Source organism: Moschus berezovskii, chromosome 17, assembly GCF_049115385.1.
Source record: "Moschus berezovskii isolate FMDL1 chromosome 17, NW_MosBer_1.0, whole genome shotgun sequence".
Taxonomy (NCBI): domain Eukaryota; kingdom Metazoa; phylum Chordata; class Mammalia; order Artiodactyla; family Moschidae; genus Moschus; species Moschus berezovskii.
In genome coordinates this window covers 58823774-58845188 of record NC_142476.1, presented here as the reverse complement: position 1 = coordinate 58845188, position 21415 = coordinate 58823774, and the positions used below count along the sequence as shown (strand labels likewise).

General features: G+C 37.4%; 1 protein-coding gene across 6 annotated transcripts in view; it reads left to right on the top strand.

Moving 5' to 3' along the window:
- The window catches only part of AKT3 (AKT serine/threonine kinase 3), a 294820-nt gene that overhangs the window by 157067 nt on the left and 116338 nt on the right, over window positions 1-21415 (top strand). For 5 of the 6 annotated variants that reach the window (XR_016039635.1, XM_088845506.1, XM_088845504.1 and 2 more), the window contains one exon: window positions 19001-19112. Coding sequence is in view for 5 of the 6 variants with exons in the window: in XM_088845505.1 (XP_088701631.1) it covers window positions 19001-19112 (112 nt within the window). In the remaining variant the exon portion in view is untranslated. Of the gene's footprint in view, window positions 1-1049; window positions 1167-19000; window positions 19113-21415 lie in introns of all 6 variants that reach the window. The other variant, XM_055419719.2, reaches the window with a different exon arrangement.

Genomic DNA, 21415 nt, shown 5'->3' with positions numbered 1-21415 from the left:
TGAGCACACTCCAGGAGATAGTGAAGGACAGGGAAGCCTGGCACGCTGCAGTCCATGGGGTCTCAAAGAGTTGAACATGACTTAGCAACTGAACATACACATCTACAACAAGATTGAAATTGAGAATGGCTCCTCTTGTTTTCTTTGGGGGAAAAATCTCAATTGTATTTAATGCCAAAGACTTTGTCTGTAGAGACTGGTCTTTCTTATAACTAAATAACATGTGGTAGACCCCTCAACCATGCACATGGCCTCCTCCTGGAAAATGAAGAAGAACATCACTGCAGCTGAAAAGGCAGCACCACTGGGCTGACCTCAGAGGACCTGGGTGCAGACCAAATTCTTTAATTAGAAGGTTTAGTCTGAAGTGTTTTGTTTTTTTAATAAAGATAATAACATCCCCAAGTGTCTTTCTGACTGTTCTAAGAGGATCCTTTGGTTACTATGCACTGGGGAAAATTTCATGTTAATTTGGTTCTTCCATTAGATAATTACTTTCTTGTAAGATGGAGTATGCAGTGGGAGTTGTTTTTAATGGAAGGTAGGCAAGGAGTGGTCCGCTTCAATAGCCTGTATTAATGTGAGGACATAAAAGAGGTCCCAGCAGAACCAAGCTTCCTTCCTCCCTTCCTTCATCCTTTTCTTTCCCCCTTCCTCCCTTCTCTTCTTCCTCTTTCTCTCTGCCTTGCTCTCTTCCTCCTTCCCTCTCTCACTCAGCTTCCTCTTAGGTCAGCAGTCAACTCTTGCTTATCCAGAGATACTGGTGTGAAAAATATTATGCGTGCAATAATTTTCACTGAATTGTTCTTAAGTATTATTTCCTCTGACTCCTTTCTTTACTTCCTTTACTCATCATCTTAAGTAGCAGCCTCACACACTTGTTCTGTTTTGAGATTTCCTACTTTATTTGCATATGATTTAAAGTAACACAATTCGGATACATAGAAGTTATCACTTAATATTTAAACATATTTGTAGGAAATCTAAGTTCAAATGAATATTTAGAAAGTTTTTATTGAGGGTTTATTGTGTTCTCAACATTGTACCAGGTACTGAGGGAAAAGAGAAGGAAATAAGGAAGGAAACCAACTTTTCTTTGAGCCTTACTATGTGCCAGGCCCTTTCACATATGTTATCTCATTTAATCTTCACAACAACATTCTGAGGTAAGTATTTTGTTCTCCATTTTAAAGAGACTGAGAGATTATGTGACTAAACTGGCAAATGGCAGAGCCAGAATTTCAGCCCATGTCTAACAGAATGCTAACCTTGAAGTCTGCGTTCCTTTCATTAATCCACAGATACAGCCTGTGGATTTGAAGAATTTATAATCTGCTAGCAAAATATGCCACAAACCCTTGGAATTAGTATTTTGAGATTGGTATTTTGATGGTTCAGTTCTGAAGTAGGTTTATAATTAATATATTCAGTAAGAGTTTTAGGAAAAGGAGGTATCATTGAGGAGTAGATCATCAAGAAAAGCTTCGTTGGAAATTGAGATTGTTTGGAAAAATAGTAAGATTTCAAAAGATGACATATATCCCAGGTAACAGATCACTATAATTTGAAAAAATTATTTCTGAGACACTGGTTGAATCTATTGTTAATTTAAATGGGTATGAAATCCTCAGAATATGGATGAAACCTCCAGATGGTATGTTATTTCTTTGTCCCTGTATAGACTGAAAGATATCAAAGGAGAAAGAAACATAAGTGATAGGAATGAATTGGGCACTTGAATTGTTTAGCAGACTGCCATAATCGTGCCAGATACTTTGTATGATTTCTCAGTGTCAGAGTTAGGCATTATGTCCCCTATTTGCTGACTTGGCTTTTACATGAAGTTTCTGTTGTCACATTGGTATTCATCTTCTCTCCTAGTAGAATATAAAATAATTTTACTGATGCAAATAAATAATTCTATTTTAAAATACCATCTTAAAGTTAATATTTTTTCTTTAGCTAAAAATATTTTGAACTGTAGCTTTTAGCTTGGAAAGGGGCACATCATCTGTTCACTGTTTTTTAACCGATTTATTTTATATAAGAGAGCCGAGGTGGTGTGAGTGCGGAGTGAATAGTGGGTGTGGGGTAGGAGGACCACCGCCTGCAGCCTGTGTATGATAAGCAGGTATGATGGGGTTTTGCATAACTTTTAATATTAAATTAATTACTATTAGGTCAGTATACTTCAGTTTTTCAACTATGGTTTTGCTCAGTGTATAACACTCAGGTAGCCTTTGGTGCTGAGCATCCTTGTACTATTTTCTCTTATTACTGATCCTAGAGTTTTCTTCTGTGATACTGTTCCATATCTGAAGAGTGACAATAATCCTTTTTATACCCTTTTCTGTGTATACTCATTTATGGCCTAATTAAATCTATAGATTGTTTTTGGTTAAGTTAAATATAGACAAAACCTACCTGATTTACATGTTTAATATTTATTTTTTAACTTAGTTTCTTTTCTAGGAAGTAGAGGCTTATTTGTAATTACTTTATAAAATTTTAAATTAGGGAATACCCTGGCAGTCCAGTGGGTAGGACTCTGCTGTTTCACTGCTGAGGGCTCAAGTTAAATCCCTAATAAGGGAACTAAGATCCCACTGGCCATGCACTGCAGCCAAAAAAAAAAAAATCCCCCAAAATTATAATTTAAAAAATGATTATATGCCCGTTACTTGCTCATTTAATCCCATCATACTTATAATTGGGCTTCCTAGGTGGCTCACTGGTAAAGAATCTACTTCCCTACTTATAATTAATACGTGTGAAATTTAAATAAAGACTTAAGGAAGTAAAAGGAAGAGAACTAACATTGTTTAAGCTCCTATGTATAAGGTGCCTTATTTACAGCAACATGACAAGAAAAACATGAGATAAATATTACCTTTCAAAAAGAAAACTAGTAAAGCTGGGGCCTTAGGGAGATTAAGAAATTTTCCTAGACTCTCAAAGCAAGTACTTGGGAAGACTAACAATGATTTGGACTGGACTGTCTAACATCTGAGGCTTCCACAGTGGTTCAGCAGTAAAGAATCCGCCTGCAGCATGGGTTCAATCCTTGGGTCAGGAAGATCCCTGGAGAAGGAAATGGCTATAACCACTCCAGTATTGTTGCCTGGAAATTCCCATGGGCAGAGGAGCCTGGCGGGTCACAGTCCATAGGCTTGCCAAGATTTGGACACATCTGAGGCAACTGAACAAGCATGCATTTCTCACACCTGGATTGAGTGTATTTAATCATAAATGGAGTTCAGAGATAGCTCTTCTTCAAGTAATGCTTATTCAGCACCACAGAAACTTTGTGGTTCAGTTCAGTCACTCATTCGTATCCAACTCTTTGCAACCCCATGAAACACAGAACACCAGGCCTCCCTGTCCATCACCAACTCCCGGAGTTCACTCAAACTCATGTCATCGAGTCAGTGTTGCCATCCAGCCATCTCATCCTCTATCGTCCCCTTCTCCTCCTGCCCCCAATCCCTCTGAGCATCAGGGTCTTTTCCAGTGGGTCAACTCTTTGCATGAGGTGGCCTAAGTATTGGAGTTTCAGCCTCAGCATCAGTCCTTCCAATGAACACCCAGGACTGATCTCCTTTAGGATGGACTGGTTGGATCTCCTTGCAGTCCAAGGGACTCTCAAGAGTCTTCTCCAGTGCCACAGTTCAAAAACATTAATTCTTTGGCATTGAGCTTTCTTCACAGTCCAACTCTCACATCCATACATGACCACTGGAAAAGCCATAGCCTTGACTAGATGGACCTTTGTTGGCAAAGTAATATCTACTTTTTAATATGCTATCTAGGTTGGTCATAACTTTCCTTCAAGGAGTAAGCGTCTTTTAATTTCATGGTATGTCAAGTATTATTAACAGTAGGTTGGTAGCAGACTCTTGTTTTTGAGAGGTATATTGTGTGTAACCTTGATACTTACTTATGCTTTAGCAGAGGGACAAGCATGGAGATGGTAGTCAGGTGGCTGATTATTTGATAGAAATTTGTTATGTAATATTGGGCCAGTCACTTCACCATCCCTGGTGTTTTATTATCTGTGATATGAAGGAGTGGGCATGAAGAATTTCCAGAGTCTTCTAGAAGTCAATGATTTGCCTATGAGCCACAGATAATAATTTCTTGGAACATTCAGTCTTTTGAGAATTAATGCAAATAACAATTTACCACTTGTTGAGCATCTGTGTGCTATGCATTTTATATTTGTATTATTAGTCACGCTGATATTTTTGCAGGATACATAATGTCTCTGTTTTATAGGGAAACTTGGCCCATAGAAATTGCCCATGGTCATGCATTTGGTGAACTGGGACTTAAATCTAAACCCACAGCTTTCAGGTGTCAAGGCCGGTGCTTTTTACACATCACTGCTTAACTAAAACATCTGTGGCTGCTGTAGGGTCTTAAGCTAAAACGTTTTCTAGCATAGGAAGCATAGACAGAAGATACGGGCTTTCTTTGTCTCTAGATTATATGTCAGTGTCATGGATCAAGTCTTATCATTCTCAACTAGTATATGAAAATATGTTTCAGAGCTTTTTGATGTTCCCATTTAAGGAAACTGAAGCTAAATGCAGAGAATTTACTCTAGTAAGTGAAGATTTCAGCCGTTCTCTTCTATCAAAGAAGTCATAGGAGTTTTAGAGACAGAATCATTTGGATATTAGTATGAATTATATGATCATTGCATTTTTAACAAGTTAGGCTTGGACACATTTTATCTTGCTGCAGCTATATAATGAATCACTGCCTTTCTGTTTTTTCCCCTCTATCTTTATGTTATTTTAAACCTTTGTTATGTTTTGAGTAAAGTTAAATGAGGCTCAAGGCCACAGTGAGGGGAAGGACCTTTAAGCCTTGGAATTTAGGAAGGATAGAGAAGCATTCTTTCGGGTTGGAAATAATACATAATCAAGCAGATGCTAATGAAAAAATGAAATGCAGAGAATGAAAAAAAGAGGCAAGGGTGCCTGTTTGAAAGTTTTATGGAGGAGAGTACATTGCCCCTTTATTACAATAATGTTTCTGCACTATAATAAGGTCTTTCATTGCAAGTTCAGCTTTTTTCATTCATTTGTTTTGTGCTCTGCTTCCTGTTACTAATTGTCAGCACAATGGTCTTCCAGCTATGAAGTCTCAGTGTCCTTTTGGACCAATTTGTCATTGTCTTTCTCCCTCACCCCCAACCCGTGCACTATTACTATGGTTGCATTTTTAGACATTTTTAATGTTTTAAAATGGCAATGCTTTTGAAACATGCCAGAATAGTTCATGCTAATTGAATCATCCATCCAGCAACAGTTATTGCTTCCAAAAGCACACTGATAAAGTTTCTTTCTCTATAGGATATTCTTAGAAAGAAATTAAAATATATAATATTTTCTTCATAGCATTATTTCATATGAATTGTTTCCTTTGAGCTTTGCGGTTGTGCTATGGAAATAGGACATTTTGTTAAAATATTTTTGTTAAACTATATTATTTACAGTTCTGCTGTTACCTCCTAAATTCTTTGGGATTTCTGTGCCTTTAGGAACTTATATTTCTGTTGTTTTCCTTCTAATGGCTCTGTACTCTAACAAATAGATTATCTTATCATTAAGGAATCAACGAGATTGACTTACATTGACAAACCTGAACAAGTTCCGATTCCAGCAACTCTCATTACATCTTAATTTGTGTTGGTTTTAACATTTGGGCCAATAAGTATTTCAGCTTTGTATCAGCAATCTAATATTGACAGAAAGACATTTTTTCCAATGAAAGTTTGGTCAGTTTTCTCTGGGGGATCCTATTTCAGTATTTTGCATGTCACCTGTTTCTGGCACATTAGTATTGCAGAAAACTTGAAAATAAAATATAAATACATCTTGTTATAAATAAAAAGTAAAGCATTTCTTCCTCTCTTGTAAGAAGCTAATATTCCTAAAGCAGTTTGTGACATACAGAAAGGTCCCAGAATTTAGAGCTAGAAAATCTGGATTTAGAGACTCAGTTTTACAGCCTTAATGACTTGATAATTTTGAACAAGTGACTTAAAAATCAGACAACCTTCATTTTCTTCTTTGTGAAATGGAAATGATGAAAATACTTTAGAACTTTATTGGGAGAATTAAGTGAGAAATCATACATGTAATATCTTAATCTTGTGGTTAAGCTGCTAATAACATGCTAAAATAAAGACTTAGTAGTTAATTATTGAAAAAGAATGAATTTTGGAGAAATATATAATGGAAAACAGTTTTCCTGTTGACTTAAATTGGCAAAGATGAATTTTTTTTCAATTCTGCTAGAGATGAATGAGCTGATTCTTCCAACATATGCTGTTCCTTTGGCTTACCAATTAAACAAGATTATGAATTAAGTATTATTATACTGCTCCAAGGACTTCCCTGGTGGCTTAGACGGTAAAGCAACTGCCTACAATGCATGAGACCCAGGTTTGATACCTGGGTTGGAAAGATCCCCTAAAGAAGGAAATGGCAACCTACTGCAGTATTCTTGCCTGGAGAATCCCGTGGATGGAGAAGCCTGGCAGGCTGTAGTCCATGGGATTGCAGAGAGTTGGACACGAGTGACTGAGTGACTTTACTGCTGCAAAGACCCAGAGACTTGTTTGTGGTTGTGGTTGAAGCTTTTTAAATAAAAGCTTGAGTAAGTCTAATCAGACTGATAGTATGTAGGACAACTTGACAGGAGAGAAGGCTGGAGAAAGGGAGAGCATCTGGGAAACCATATTAGGGGTCCAGATTTTGGTAAATTCTCTGGTTGGATGTAGCAGTGAAAAGAAGGGATGGTTCAAAAGACATTACAAAGAACTGTTACAGTAAGTGTTGTAGGCTTAGCCATGGGTTGAAAGACGATCAAAGATGACGGAGGATGTGTTTCTTGGATGATTAGGAAGATTATATAGTATTAAAATGAATAGAAACATTGTGTTGATGCACTAATTTTCAGTTTGGAAGATTAGGGAAAAAACACCCATTTAGATATGTTGAGAATGAAGAAATAATAGGTCCTCAAAAGAGCTGCCAGTTTTGCCATAAAGCAATGGAGCTTGATGGAAAGATTGATACTAGAGGTGCAGGCTTGTCATTGAACGTCACGTCTTAATTTTGGCAGAGTAATGTGAGAGACTACCCAGAGTGACATCCAAAGTCCTTACCAGGTCACTGAACGCCTTTTAGATCTCCTCTCCTAACATACTACTTTAGTCACACTGCACTTGCAGTTTCTGACATGTCTGAACTCTCTCCAGCTGTGGGTCTTTGTTCTTACTGTTCCTTCAGCCCAGATCACTCTTCCCACAGATATCTGCATTGCATTGGTTGTCCATTTCACTAAGAGATACCCTTTCTAACTAGTCTTTCTAAAATAGTACTACTTTCCCTTTTTTTCTAACTTGTTGCCCTAGGTAGTTTTTCTTCACAATACTGATTAGCACCTATTATGTTATAAACTAATTGATTTTCATGTTTATTGTTTGATTGCTTATCTTCTCAGTAAAACATAAACTTTATGAAAAATAGGGACTTTGTTTTGTTCACTGCTCTATCTTCAGTGCCTGGGTTGTTGTCAGGCATATTGTAAGCACACAATAATTATTTGTTTAATGCATGTCTAAATTTACTAAGGATAAAAGAAAAGTGTAGCACAAAGTTCTCAGCATAAGGGAGCAGCTTAGTTCTAAGGAAGAGGCCCTAAGAAAGAAGATTAATGAATGGTCAGAGTTGCAGGTAAAGTCAGGCAAGTCTGTCACAGGACCCTGGGGGAGTGCCTCATTGGTAGGGAGCCAAGTGCATCAGATGCAGCAAAGAAATGAAAATGAGAAAAACAAAAATATATCTGATGAGGAGAGATTTCAGAAGACCAGTAGAAACCACAGCTTAGGTGAATGGCTAAGAAATGTGTAACAAAGGCCATTTTTGTAAATAATGGTTTTTAAAGGGAGGGAAAGGAGCATTTAGTACATGTGCATCTTGCTCTGTATGTATATTTATTATTTGTTCACCCTGGTATGCATTGATAAGCACCTATGAAAATGAGTAGAAATGGTCACATTGATACATGGAAGCTTGAGCTATTTAAGTTGTAAATTAGAGTTAATACAATATAAATTGATTTTTCTAATAGTGATACCTTTCCCTGGTGGCTCAAATAGTTAAGAATCTGCCTGCAGTGTGGGAGACCTGGGTTCACTTTCTGGGTTGGGAAGATCTCCTGGAGAAGGGAATGGCTACCCACTCCAGTATTCTGGCCTGGAGAATTCCGTGAACAGAGGAACCTGGTGGGCTACAGTCCATGGGCTTGCAGAGAGTCGGACATGACTGAGTGACTTTCACTTCACTTAAACTTCAATGCTCAAGTGAAATATTTTGAAGTTTAATTTATGTTCAGTGAGTTTCATTTACTAGAAGGATCTTTGTTTTATATATTAAAATGCACATTTTATTAAAAAAATAATTTCCTTGGACATTTTGATACATACCTTGTGAAAAGAATCTAATATTATTTTGGAACGAGTTTCTATTTTTGACTTTTTATCATAAACATTTTCAGAGATACAGATAAGTAGAGAAAATAGCTTATTGAACTCTCATGACTATTGTATGCCTAACAAACAACAGAACCAAAAAATACCTAGCTTGCCTAATGGTACATTAGATGTTTGCATGACTATTACAACTCTTTTAGGAAATGCCTGTTGTTATTTTCATTATCTTAATCATTGTCCCACAATGACCACAATGTGTTTTTACCTGAAATTTCAAGTATGCAGAGGGTGTTCAGAGAACAGTTGTTCTAGAAGACTCTTGAAGTGTGTGTTTGTTTAATTAGAAGCGGGATATGGTGGACCAACAAAATTGAAATATGTTGATGGGGAAAATATTGGCTCTAAAATGTATTATTGGTAAATGGTGGTGTCTGTGGTGACCATATTCATTAAAGAACAATGAATTAGGAGAGGTTCACCGTAACATGTTGTGATTTCAAATACAATTTAAGTAGTATTCCATGTTACAACCAGTGAAGTTTATGATAATGAAAATGTCAGGATTTGATATATGTATCATAAAGTGAAAACCTCTTATAGAGTGGAATATAATGTTAGTAACCTAGTCTTATTCCTGCCCTTTATAGAATTTTGTATAAAATAAAATGTGAGAACTTCTTTTTTTTTTTCTTCCCTTTTCTGTTTCCTTATGTGGAGAGGGTTTGTTGATTCTGAGTGACAGGTAAATGATTCAGACCCAAACAGCTAGAACCATGCAGTTGGACCAGTGCAAGATTGGGAATCACTTTTTTATCATAAGTAGTTGAAAAATTTTATTATAGCTAGCTTTATTGGTATTGTAGTATGTAAAATCCAGCAGTGAAAAGATCTGGAGGCTCTGCTGCCCTCCTGACTATGTTCTTTCCCTTCTGCTTTTCATCTGAATCCACCTTTCCCCTACATGCCTGCTTGGAGAAACAAAAAATGCCAGGACCAGTATCCTATTGAGAGTAGTTCTCATCCCTGACCATCTCATCCCCATGGTGTGCTGAGAGCCATGAGCAGACACATTGGGGCCTACCTCCCTCTCCAGACATTGTTACCAGTGAAAATTATCCTGGTTTTCTTTTTAGGAGAAGAGATGTCACACAAGGGAGAACAAGCAAGCATAGCAAGGTATGGGGAAGGCACAGAGGAGGGGACAGCCAGGCCTTCCTTCTACAGATGATTACTAACCTTTTTACAGGCAGTTTTCCTAACAGTATATTCTTTCCAGATAAGAATGGAATGTGGTTTCAGACAGACCTGGGGGTAAAGCCTTATACAGGTACTTAAAACAAGCTAAACAAGCTGTGTGTTTGTGAGCAAGTTATTTAGCTAGTTTCAATCTCAGTCTGCTCATTTATAATGAGGAGGATATTAATAGCTCTTAGGTTTGGCCTTCAGGTGAAATTAACATTTAGGAACCTCTAATGAGTATAGTGCCTGGCACATAGTGATCTCAGTATATATATCCTCTACTGATCTTGCTGTCTACCATGGTACCTGTCACACCTAAGCTGTTTTCCTCTTCAGTTCAGTTCAGTTCAGTCGCTCAGTCGTGTCCGACTCTTTGCGACCCCATGAATCACAGCACGCCAGGCCTCCCTGTTCATCACCAACTCCTGGAGTTCACTCAAAACTCATGTCCATCGAGTCAGTGATGCCATCTAGCCATCTCATTCTTTGTCATCCCCTTTTCCTCCCGCCCCCAATCCCTCCCAGCATCAGAGTCTTTTCCAGGGAAAGAGGAGAGCGAAAAGGTTGGCTTGAATCTCAACATTCAGAAAACAAAGATCATGGCATCTGGTCCCATCACTTCATGGGAAATAGATGGAAAAACAGTGGAAACAGTGTCAGACTTTATTTTTTTGGGCTCCAAAATCACTGCGGATACTGATTGCAGCCATGAAATTAAAAGACGCTTGCTTACTCCTTGGAAAGAAAGTTATGACCAACCTAGATAGCATATTAAAAAGCAGAGACATTACTTTGTCAACCAAGGTCTGTCTAGTCAAGGCTATGGTTTTTCCAGTGGTCATGTATGGATGTGAGAGTTGGACTGTGAAGAAAGCTGATTGCCGAAGAATTGATGCTTTTGAACTGTGGTGCTGGAGAAGACGCTTGAGAGTCCCTTGGACTGCAAGGAGATCCAACCAGTCCATTCTAGAGGAGATCAATCCTGGGTTTTCATTGGAAGGACTGATGCTAAAGCTGAAACTCCCAATACTTTAGCCACCTCATGTGACGAGTTGACTCACTGGAAAAGACTTTTCCTCTTAGTGGAATGAATAAATCTCCTTAAGGTTGATGAGTTGAGTCTTAATTGGGTGCTATGACTTTCTGCTCCCTGGACAGTAAAAGCTTTACATAAAAGAAAGAAATATTCTTTTCCCTCTTATAAAGAATATCTGTAATAGTATTATAATATGGGGCTTTAAAAATAAACTCTTCTTATGGTCTTTATAACTCACAGTTAGCATTATTTAATTTTGTGATGTAATAATTAAATAGAATATATTACTACCCCTTTGTTTTCCACACCATATGTTAGTAGAATTATTTTTAAAAGAATATAGTTAGCATTTAAACGGTTAAAACCCTTGAAATAAGACCTAATTTTTGAAATAAAATCTGAACAGGTGATATCCAGAAACTTTTTTTGGTATGTATATTTTTTATATGGGATATTGTAGTTCCTCTATTTATTTGGCTTTCAAGTTTACAGAATAATTACAGCTTTGAATAAATTTGGTAACCTGTGGTTCAGAGTGGTTCTAAAAGTAGATAGAACATTTGAGGTTCAGCTTATAGTTTAACTTGGTCAAGCTGGTTCTTTGAACAGGTAAGCAAAATTAATAAAGCCTTAGCCAGACTCTTTAGAAAAAGAAGGGAGAGGGCTAAAATCAATAAAATTAAAAATGAAGAAGTTACAGCAGACACCACAAAAATATAAGACAAAGGATCATAAGAGACTACTGTAAGCAACTATATGCGAATAGAATGGAAAACCTAGAAGAAATGGACAAATTCTTAGAATGTACAATATCCTAAGACTGAACCAGGAAAAAATAAAAAATGTAAACAAACCAGTTATAAATAGGGAAATTGAAAGTGTGATTAGAAAATTCCCAACCATAGTGCAGAACTAGATGGCCTCACAGACGAACTCTATCAGAAGAGTTAATACTTATCTTTCTGAAACTACCAAAATATTGCAGAGGAAGGAACACTCTCAAACTCATTCTACGAGGCCACCATCATGTTGGTATGAAAACCAGACAAAGAGACAACAAAAAAAAAAGCAAATTGCAGGCCAGTATCATTGATGAACATAGACACAGAAGTCCTCAACAAAATACTAGCAATCTGAGTCCAACAGTGCATTAAAAGGGTCATACATCATGATCAAATGGAATTTATCCCATGGATGCAAAGGTATTTCAGTATCCACAAATCAATTAGTCGAATACACTACATCAATAAACTGAAGAATAAATTCATATGATTATCTCAATAGATGCAGAAAAGCTTTTGACAAAATCATCCATTTATGGTAAAAACTCTGGAAAGTGGGCATAGAGGGAACATACCTCAACATAATAAAGACAATATATGACAAACCCACACCTCACATCATACTAAGCTGTGAAAAGCTAAAAGCATTCTGTCTGTGATCAAGAACAAGACAAGGATGTTCACTCTCGCTGCTTTTATTAACATATTTTTGGAAGTTTTAGCCACAGCAGTAAGAGAAGAAAAAGATATTAAAGGAATCCAAATTAGAGAAGAAGTAAAACTGTCACTGTTTGCATGTAACGTGATACTATACATAGAATATCCTAAAGATGCTACCAGCAATATATTTTACTAGAGCTCATCAATTAATTAAGTTTCAGTATACAAAATTAATACTCAGAAATCTATTGCATTTCTATACAGTGAATTTAAAATAGGTAACCAATAAGGAATAGATCCTGATGCTGGGAAAGATTGAGAGGAGATGGGGCAACAAGAGATGAGATGGTTGGATAACATCACCGACTCAATGGACGTGAGTTTGAGCAAACTCCAGGAGATAATGAAGGACAGAGAAGCCTTGTGTGCTGCAGTTCATGGGTTCACGAAGAGTTGGACACAGCTTAGGAACTGAGCAACAACAAACCAATAAGGACCTACTGTATAGCACAGGGAACTTGGCTCAATGTTCTGTAATAATCTAAATGGGAAAAGAATGGATACTTATGGGTCGAACTGAATCACTTTGCTGTATGCCTGTAACTAATGCATATAAAAATTTTTTGAAAAAAAATATGGGTTATGATGTAATAAAAGTTAGTTACCTGCCATTTTGTTGAAATTTCTCTGTATTAAATTGTTCAGCAATCATAGATAATCATTTGGTTAATAACTTTTTATACTCTCTATCCAAAATTTCTTCCTTAAAAAACAAAACAAAACTGAATTGTTCTACCTTGAGTTAAGAATCTTTACTAAAAGGAAAATATTCTTCTAAGTATTGATTAACCAGTTTACTTATTAGCCCTCTCCCTTTTAAGAATCCTCTTTAAAAGTGTTTTCAGACATGCACTATATTCTGAAAACTTTCATGGCTTGTTTTTCTTCATTGTAGAGAGAATTGTATGGTGTGTTCATGTTTCCATATTATGGCTAACATAAGAAAACCCAAAGTGTTGCTACTTACCAGCTCACTTGTTTTAGTATGGTAATTTAAAGTTTCAAGTGTTTTAAGTTTGGAGTCAGCTGTTTAATTATATTTGTTTATGCACAGCAGTAAACCCTGAAGTGTGGTAGAATATTCTCCTCTCCAGATGTTGACCTGTCACTTGAATATTGTGGACTGGTTCTTGGTAGCCACTTCTTTCTTCTATAGTTTCAGTCTAATGGATAATATTTAGAAGTTGGATTCATTTATAGAGTATTTAATACTGAGACCTATAACATATAGGTTTATTTCTATTCTTCAAGTCCATAACTACATGTAACATTTTTGTTGAACTAGAGGTCTCAAGAAGACCTGAATAAACCCTTTTTACTATTAGTGAAATATTACTTTATAATTATACAGAATGATTAAAAATAGAGTTTGGTATGTGCTGTAAGCGTGTAGAGTTTCTTACTCATTTTTCTACTTACTATGCCCAGAATCTTGTATAGTAATTGGCCCATAATTGGCATTTCATATATATTGTTGAGTCCATAAATACTTAGCATATTTATTCAAAACAACTTGTGTATAACTATTTATATCATTATATTATTATCTTAATATTTTTCCAAAACCATCCTATACATAAATACAAATGTTTCAGTGTTTCCTAAGCAATTATTTTTTACTAGTCTACTTGGGAATGGTGTTTAATCACTTCTATTATCCTTTTCATAAATTTCAGTAATTGATAACCACTTAGAATGTCATATGTAGTCTTTTAAATAGCTTTTACATATATAGCCTTAAAAAGTTCTTTAGATTGTAGCATTTAAACTTCATTTAGGTATGGTGTTGAAAATATGCTTCCTGTAAAGTTTGTTTTAATTCCTCATAGTGCTTTTAAAGATAAGAAGACCTTGGGACTGAGAGAAATAATGTACTTTGCCTAGGATAACACTGCTGATAGTGGGTGACGAGCCTGGATTTGAACCTGGCATTCTAATTTTCAGGTCCATTATCTTAGTTACCTTGACATCACTGCAAAGGAAAACGTAACAGAAACCGGAATAGGTAACCCTTAGACTGGACGTTCTTTCTTTCCTTTCCTGTTGCTCCTCTCTCCCTCTACTCCTTAGTTCACTCTTGAGTTTTCCATCAGCACTGTCCCTCTCTTTAAGAGTCTGTTCTGCATTCTTTACATTAAAAGCCTGTTAGTACATCGCAGCACTCTTTATAATATCCAGGATATGGAAGCAACCTAGATGTCCATCTGCAGACGAATGGATAAGAAAGCTGTGGTACATATACACAATGGAGTATTACTCAGCCATTAAAAAGAATACATTTGAATCAGTTCTAATGACGTGGATGAAACTGGAGCCTATTATACAGAGTGAAGTAAGCCAGAAAGAAAAACACCAATACAGTATACTAATGCATATATATGGAATTTAGAAAGATGGTAATGATAACCCTATATACAAGACAGCAAAGAGACTCACATGTACAGAATAGTCTTTTGGACTCTGTGGGAGAGGGCGAGGGTGGGGTGATTTGGGAGAATGGCATTGAAACATGTATATTATCATATGTGAAAGGAATCGCCAGCCCAGGTTCGCTGCATGATACAGGATGCTTGGACCTGGTGCACTGGGATGAACCAGAGGGATGGGATGGGGAGGGAGGTGGGAGCAGGGTTCAAGATGGGGAACACATGTACACCCCGGGCAGATTCATGTCAAAGTATGGCAAAACCAATACAATATTGTAATTAGCCTCCAATTAAAAAAAAAAAGCCAGTTAGTCAGTTACTCAATCATCAGGTATTTCCTGTGTACCCTTATGTGCTGTCACTGTTGTCGATGCTGTGAGGAAGAGTTGTGCACACAATTCCCAACTTTTATTTAATCCATCTAACTGGAACATTAAGTGAACATTCTTAAACATCTCTAAGATAGTACAGTAAATCATTGGCTGGAAGAATGAAAGAAATTTTACAAAGAAGGGAAAAGGAAGGAGCAAAGAGAATCAAACTGAGTCTGTACTTTATAGGCAGAGTAAGTTGGGTGAAATTGTGTAGTTCTTTATTGTTATAAATTGTATGATATCTTTGGTGTTTTAAAACTTTTGTGTTTCAGACAAAAATTAGCACATTGATATTTCAACATTCATATTTCAGAAGTATTTAACATTGTTATTATTTAACTGAGATAATAGATTTTATGATCTGTCGATTCTGCTACCTTTTCATTATTTTACGCAGCACCAGGTTCTCATTTCCCTCCTTTTAGTTCCTTAGTTGATAATTGCAACCACTCCCTTGTCTTCCATCCTGTATTCTGTTTCACTTTTCTGCATTCTCAAACTTACTTAGTTAAATTATGGCTTTGCTTAAATCCGATCCTCTGTGTTCCCCATCTGTACCCGTGCAGCTGAATATATCTGGGGAAAAATATGATCCCTGGTGATACTTTAAATTCCAAGAGATCTTCCTGACCAAGAAATGGAACCCACATCTCCTGCATTGCCAGGTGGGTTCTCTACCACTAGTGCCACCTGGGAAGCCCCATTAAGTTCCATGGGCCCTTAATGCCATTTAGCAGTCATGGATATTTATTTACCTGTCTTGTTTGCTTCTAGAAGGCTATTACATATCTTCTCTTTTCTCAAAGCCCCAGTGCATCCTCATCCAACCTAATTTTTAAGGATGGCTTTACATCCTGATTCATTGGGAAAAAATGGAAGCATTGAGCAGATAATTTTCTACTAGCTCCTACTTTCCTCTATACCCCTAACTGCATTTGGACTCCTTTACCCAATCTTCTCTCCAATTCCATCACTAAATTCTCTGTACTCCTGACTACAGCCAGCCCCGTACTTGTTCAGTGAATCCTTTCCCTTCTTGACTATTTAAGGAAGTTGCACCAGAAATTTTCTCCTCTTTCCTGTATCATCAAAATTACCTTCTTGTTGGATTATTACTGTCAGAATTCACTCACTTGGAAAATATTTACTGAGTGTCTGCTATATGTTAGGCACAGTTCTAGGTACTAAGAATATGTTAGTAGAGCTTCCATTCTAGTTGAAGAAACAAACAGTAAACAAAAAATATATTAGTCATCTCATATGAACAAAGATGGAAACATGCTATGAGAAATAAAAAGTAGAGCAGGTTAGAGGGGTTGGAGAGTCCTGGGAAAAGGATACGGATTTCACCATTGAACATCATGTTTGAGGCAGGCTTCACAGTGAAGGTTTTTAGATTTAAGACTTGAAGGAAATGGGGGAGTTAGCTAGGGGATTGTGTGAGGGGAAGAATACCCAGCAGAGGCACGACTAGATGAAAAACCCTACAGACAGAGACTGCAGTGCCTTATGGAGGAAGTGCAGGGTGGCAGGGTAGTTGGCAGAGTGACCTGAAGGAGAGTACTAGCGGAAGAGGTGAGAAGCTGCGGTGGGATGGGTTGGGGGTCCAGATCGTGTAGGACCCTTGCTGATCATCTAAAGGCCTTCGTCTTCTGTTCTTAATGAATTGAAAACATTGCAATTTTATTTATTTATTTTTTGCAGTTGTTCATTTTAAGGTTTCTGACAGTAGGTCTCTGCAGAGAGGGGCAGAGGAGAACTGTTCTAAGGTTTTGGGAATATTCATGTCAGAGACAGTGATGGCTTGTTCCAAGATAGTGGAGGAAGTGTGAAGTGATATTAATATATCTTGAAAGTGGAGTCAACAGGATTTCGAGGGTGAGATGTGAGAGAAGAAGGGACTTAAAGATGATCCCAAGGTTTTTGACTTGAGCAGCTGAAAGGCTGGAGGTGCCATCATCTGAGATAGAGAAAGCTACAGTTAAGAGGTTGGCAAGGGGAGCAAGAGTGGAAGAAATCAGGAGTTTAATTTTGAATGAGTTCAGATGTCTCTCAGAATACAGTTTCTATATTTAAGTAACTCATCTGACCTTTCCACATCTCTCAGTAGGAAGATCCAGTTTTATGGCACCTGCAGCGGTTTAGGCATTGGGTGGTGAGAGCCTGAAGTATAGCAGCATCAATGGAAAAGTAATGGCATATGCTCCCAGTATCAAAAAGGAAGGTCACCCATGTTTTCAGTTTGAATGATGGAAAAATTAGGAAAGCCAGGTCTAAGAACAGATTTAGAGGGAAAGATAGTAGGTTGGGTTTTAGGTGTGGTTCCAATAATTCAACCAGGTAGAAATAACCTATGTATAGTTAGACATGTGTATCATAAAATAGAGATCCAAAATAGAAATTTGGCTGAGACCATAAAAACTTGTTAGAAAAGAGGAAAAAAAAAAAAAAAAGCAGAGACCCTTGATGAATTATCTTTTTTAGCGTGAAGAGTAAAGAATTGGTCCAGTGTGATTAATGACTTTATCGTATAAAGACCCATGTGGTTGATAGTTGCTAATGATGAAACTAGCACAAAGCATAAACACTAAGAAAACCCTGTTGAGTGTGTCAACTAGGGGTAAATTAGTTTCTTTTAAGAGAAAAGTGTCAGTGGACAACCCTATCCTATTCACTCATATTGTCTAATACCAGACGGTAGCCCACCAGCCTTCTCTGTCCATGGGATTCTCTAGGCACAATACTGGAGTGGGAGGCGTTAGGGGATCTTCCCGACACAGGGATCAAACGTGGGTGTCCTTCATTGCAGACAGATTCTTTACTATATGAGTCACCAGAGAAGCTCAGGTGTATACATAATAATAGCAGCTAACATTTATTGAAAACTTAGTATGTGTCATGCACTACACCATTACATGTACTCATTATTAATCCCCTGATGGCCCAGACGGTAAAGAACCAACCTCCCAATGCAGGAGACACGGGTTTGATCCCTGGCTTGGTAAGATCCCCTGGAGAAGGGAATGGCTACCCACTCCAATATTATTACCTGAAGAATTCCATGGATAGAGGAGCCTGGTGGGTTATAATCCATGGGGTCGCAAAGAGTCAGACATGACTGAGCAAACAACACTTTCATTATTAATCCCCACATCACTTTTATGATGTAGGTACTCTTCCCCATTTAATACTTAAAGACCAGACAAATTAATCAACTTGTCCAAAGTTGCATAGTTAATGGTAGGAAAAAAAGATTGTATCCAGGCTCTGTAGTGTTAAAAATCCATGCTACACTATGCTCCTTTTCTTTAAAGTCTTCATAGATAATCCTTGACAGAACTTACCACTCTTTGACTGACTGACCCTAGGTGACTCTAGAATTTTAGGGGGTACTTACTGTCAAAGGCTTATAATCTAGGTAGGCATAAGGATATTGTCTTAAAATTTATATTAGATACTCTATGCTAAGTGAAAATGAGAGGTACAGTAATAAGTAATGAGAATATAGGGTGGGGAATGGTTGGTCTAGATCAGGTTTTTATAAAAGGCTTCATGGAAGGAGTAGAATTTGATACCTTAGAGGACAAGAATTCTTTTGATAATTGGATATGCCTAGGGGTAAAATAAATAGGAAACATTCCAAATAGTAGTGTTAGCTGGAACAGTGGTGTAGATACAGGACAGAGGAAGATGTATTTAGGGAGAGTTTAATAGTCCATTATAGCTGGGCATGTGACCAGAATGGGCAAAGGATTAGAAAGGAATATTGAAGTCAGGTTTTGAACAACTGTGAGTGAGATCCATAGAAATCTGTGAAGTTGCAGTGGTTTGTTTAGAATGGAACTCTGTAGTTCTCAACTGTTTACTTGTTTAAATATAAGTATATTCAAAGAGACATTTTATTTTATTTCTAGAATGCCAGTTAATGAAAACAGAACGACCAAAGCCAAACACATTTATTATCAGATGTCTCCAGTGGACCACTGTTATAGAGAGAACATTTCACGTAGATACTCCAGAGGAAAGGTAAGAAACTCATTTTTTCTGTTTTGTGAAACATCAGCAGTCAGTCTAAAGATATATGCGTATCTGACTTGACCACTTGTAAATATATTGGTAAAATGCTGTTCAGTTAAGTCGCTCAGTCGTGTCCGACTCTTTGCGACCCCATGAATCACAGCACGCCAGGCCTCCCTGTCTATTACCAACTCCCAGAGTTCACCCAAACTCATGTCCATCGAGTCGGTGATGCCATCCAGCCATCTCATTCTCTGTCGTCCCCTTCTCCTCCCGCCCCCAATCCCTCCCAGCATCAGGGTCTTCTCAGATGAGTCAACTCTTTGCATCCAGTGGCCAAAGTATTGGAGTTTCAGCTTCGACATCAATCCTTCCAGTGAACACCCAGGACTGATCTCCTTTAGAATGGACTGGTTGGATCTCCTTGCAGTCCAAGGGACTCTCAAGCGTCTTCTTCTCCAGCACCACAATTCAAAAGCATCAATTCTTTGGCACTCAGCTTTCTTCACAGTCCATCTCTCACATCCATACATGACCACGGGAAAAACCATAGCCTTGACTAGATGGACCTTTGTTGGCAAAGGAATGTCTCTGCTTTTTAATATGCTATCTAGGTTGGTCATAACTTTCCTTCCAAGGAGTAAGCGTCTTTTAATTTCATGGCTGCAATCACCATCTGCAGTGATTTTGGAGCCCCCAAAAAATAAAGTCTGACACTGTTTCCACTGTTTCCCCATCTATTTCCCATGAAGTGACGGGACTGGATGCCATGATCTTTGTTTTCTGAATGTTGAGCTTTAAGCCAACTTTTTCACTTTCCTATTTCACTTTCATCAAGAGGCTCTTTAGTTCCTCTTCACTTTCTGCCATAAGGGTGGTGTCATCTGCGTATCTGAGGTTATTGGTATTTCTCCCAGCAATCTTGATTCCAGCTTGTGCTTCCTCCAGCCCAGCATTTCTCATGATGTACTCTGCATATAAGTTAAATAAGTAGGGTGACAAAATACAGCCTTGACATACTCCTTTTCCTATTTGGAACCAGTCTGCTGTTCCATGTCCAGTTCTAACTGTTGCTTCCTGACCTGCATACAGGTTTCTCAAGAGGCAGATCAGGTGGTCTGGTATTCCCATCTCTTTCAGAATTTTCCACAGTTTATTGTGATCCACACAGTCTGTAGTCCCTTAATTATTCTGTTTCTGGTGTAATAGATAAATGACAGGCTTACAAAGATATTAAATCAAAACTTATAAGTGCTGTAAGATATACTTTGAAACAGAAGACCGAACACTTAAAATATAAATTAAAGAGGTCACCAAATTACATTTTAAAAATTATGTAATTGATTGTGGTCATATTTGGAATTCTAGGGCTGGTGATGGCAAAAGATTTCAAATAGTGTGCCATTATGCAAGTGGCTTCCCAGAAGGTTATGCTGAGAAGGATTCTGAGATTGGGGCTATGCTCAGTGAGGGAAAAACATCAGCTGTGATTGGTATTAAATGTCATCATTGCTAAAGAGAAGGATACTAGTAACTAGCACACCAACATCAGGGCCGCATGTCATCCTCCTGATCTACTATCCTCGAATTCTATCTTAATATTCTCTTATCTGGTGGCTCTGAATACTGAGTTAAGTCCAACAACCACAAAATAATTTTTCTACACATGTTACCATATTTGATCCAAATCAGAAACTTTGTGAAGGTAAATGTTATTATCCTTATTTTTCAAGTGAACCAATTAGGTCCTAAGAGACTTGTTTAAATTTTAAAACCAAAAACTCTTTCTCAGATGTGGTGAAGTATTATTTTAGTAACACTTTTTTGTCAGTAAACAGTAAGTAATAAAGTATGATTGATTAGGAAATACCGAACAGAATGAAAAATTACTCAGAATTCTAGTTCTATAAGCAGACTTAGGGTCTGATAATATTTTCTTTAATATACTTTCCATCTGACCCAGTGCAGATGTGTAAAGGTCTTTGGTATACATAAAATTTGATATGTCCTACCTTCCCACATACCCTTGTCTTCCCTATGCATTGCTATATGTTGGATCCTCAGTTTTCTTATATCTCTACTCATAACTATGGTTGAGCCCATTACCTTGTACCTTTCAGATCTGAGCTTAAAATGTCACATTTCCCACAAAACCTTCTCTTATTCTTATAGATGATGTAGGACTCCCTGCTGCATACTTACGTATCTCCTTATATCTTCTGTATCAAGTTTGTCTCCGCTGTAATCTTTGTTTGTCTTTTTCTCTCTTGATTATAAGATTCTTGACTAGCAAGTATCATATCTTCCTTGCT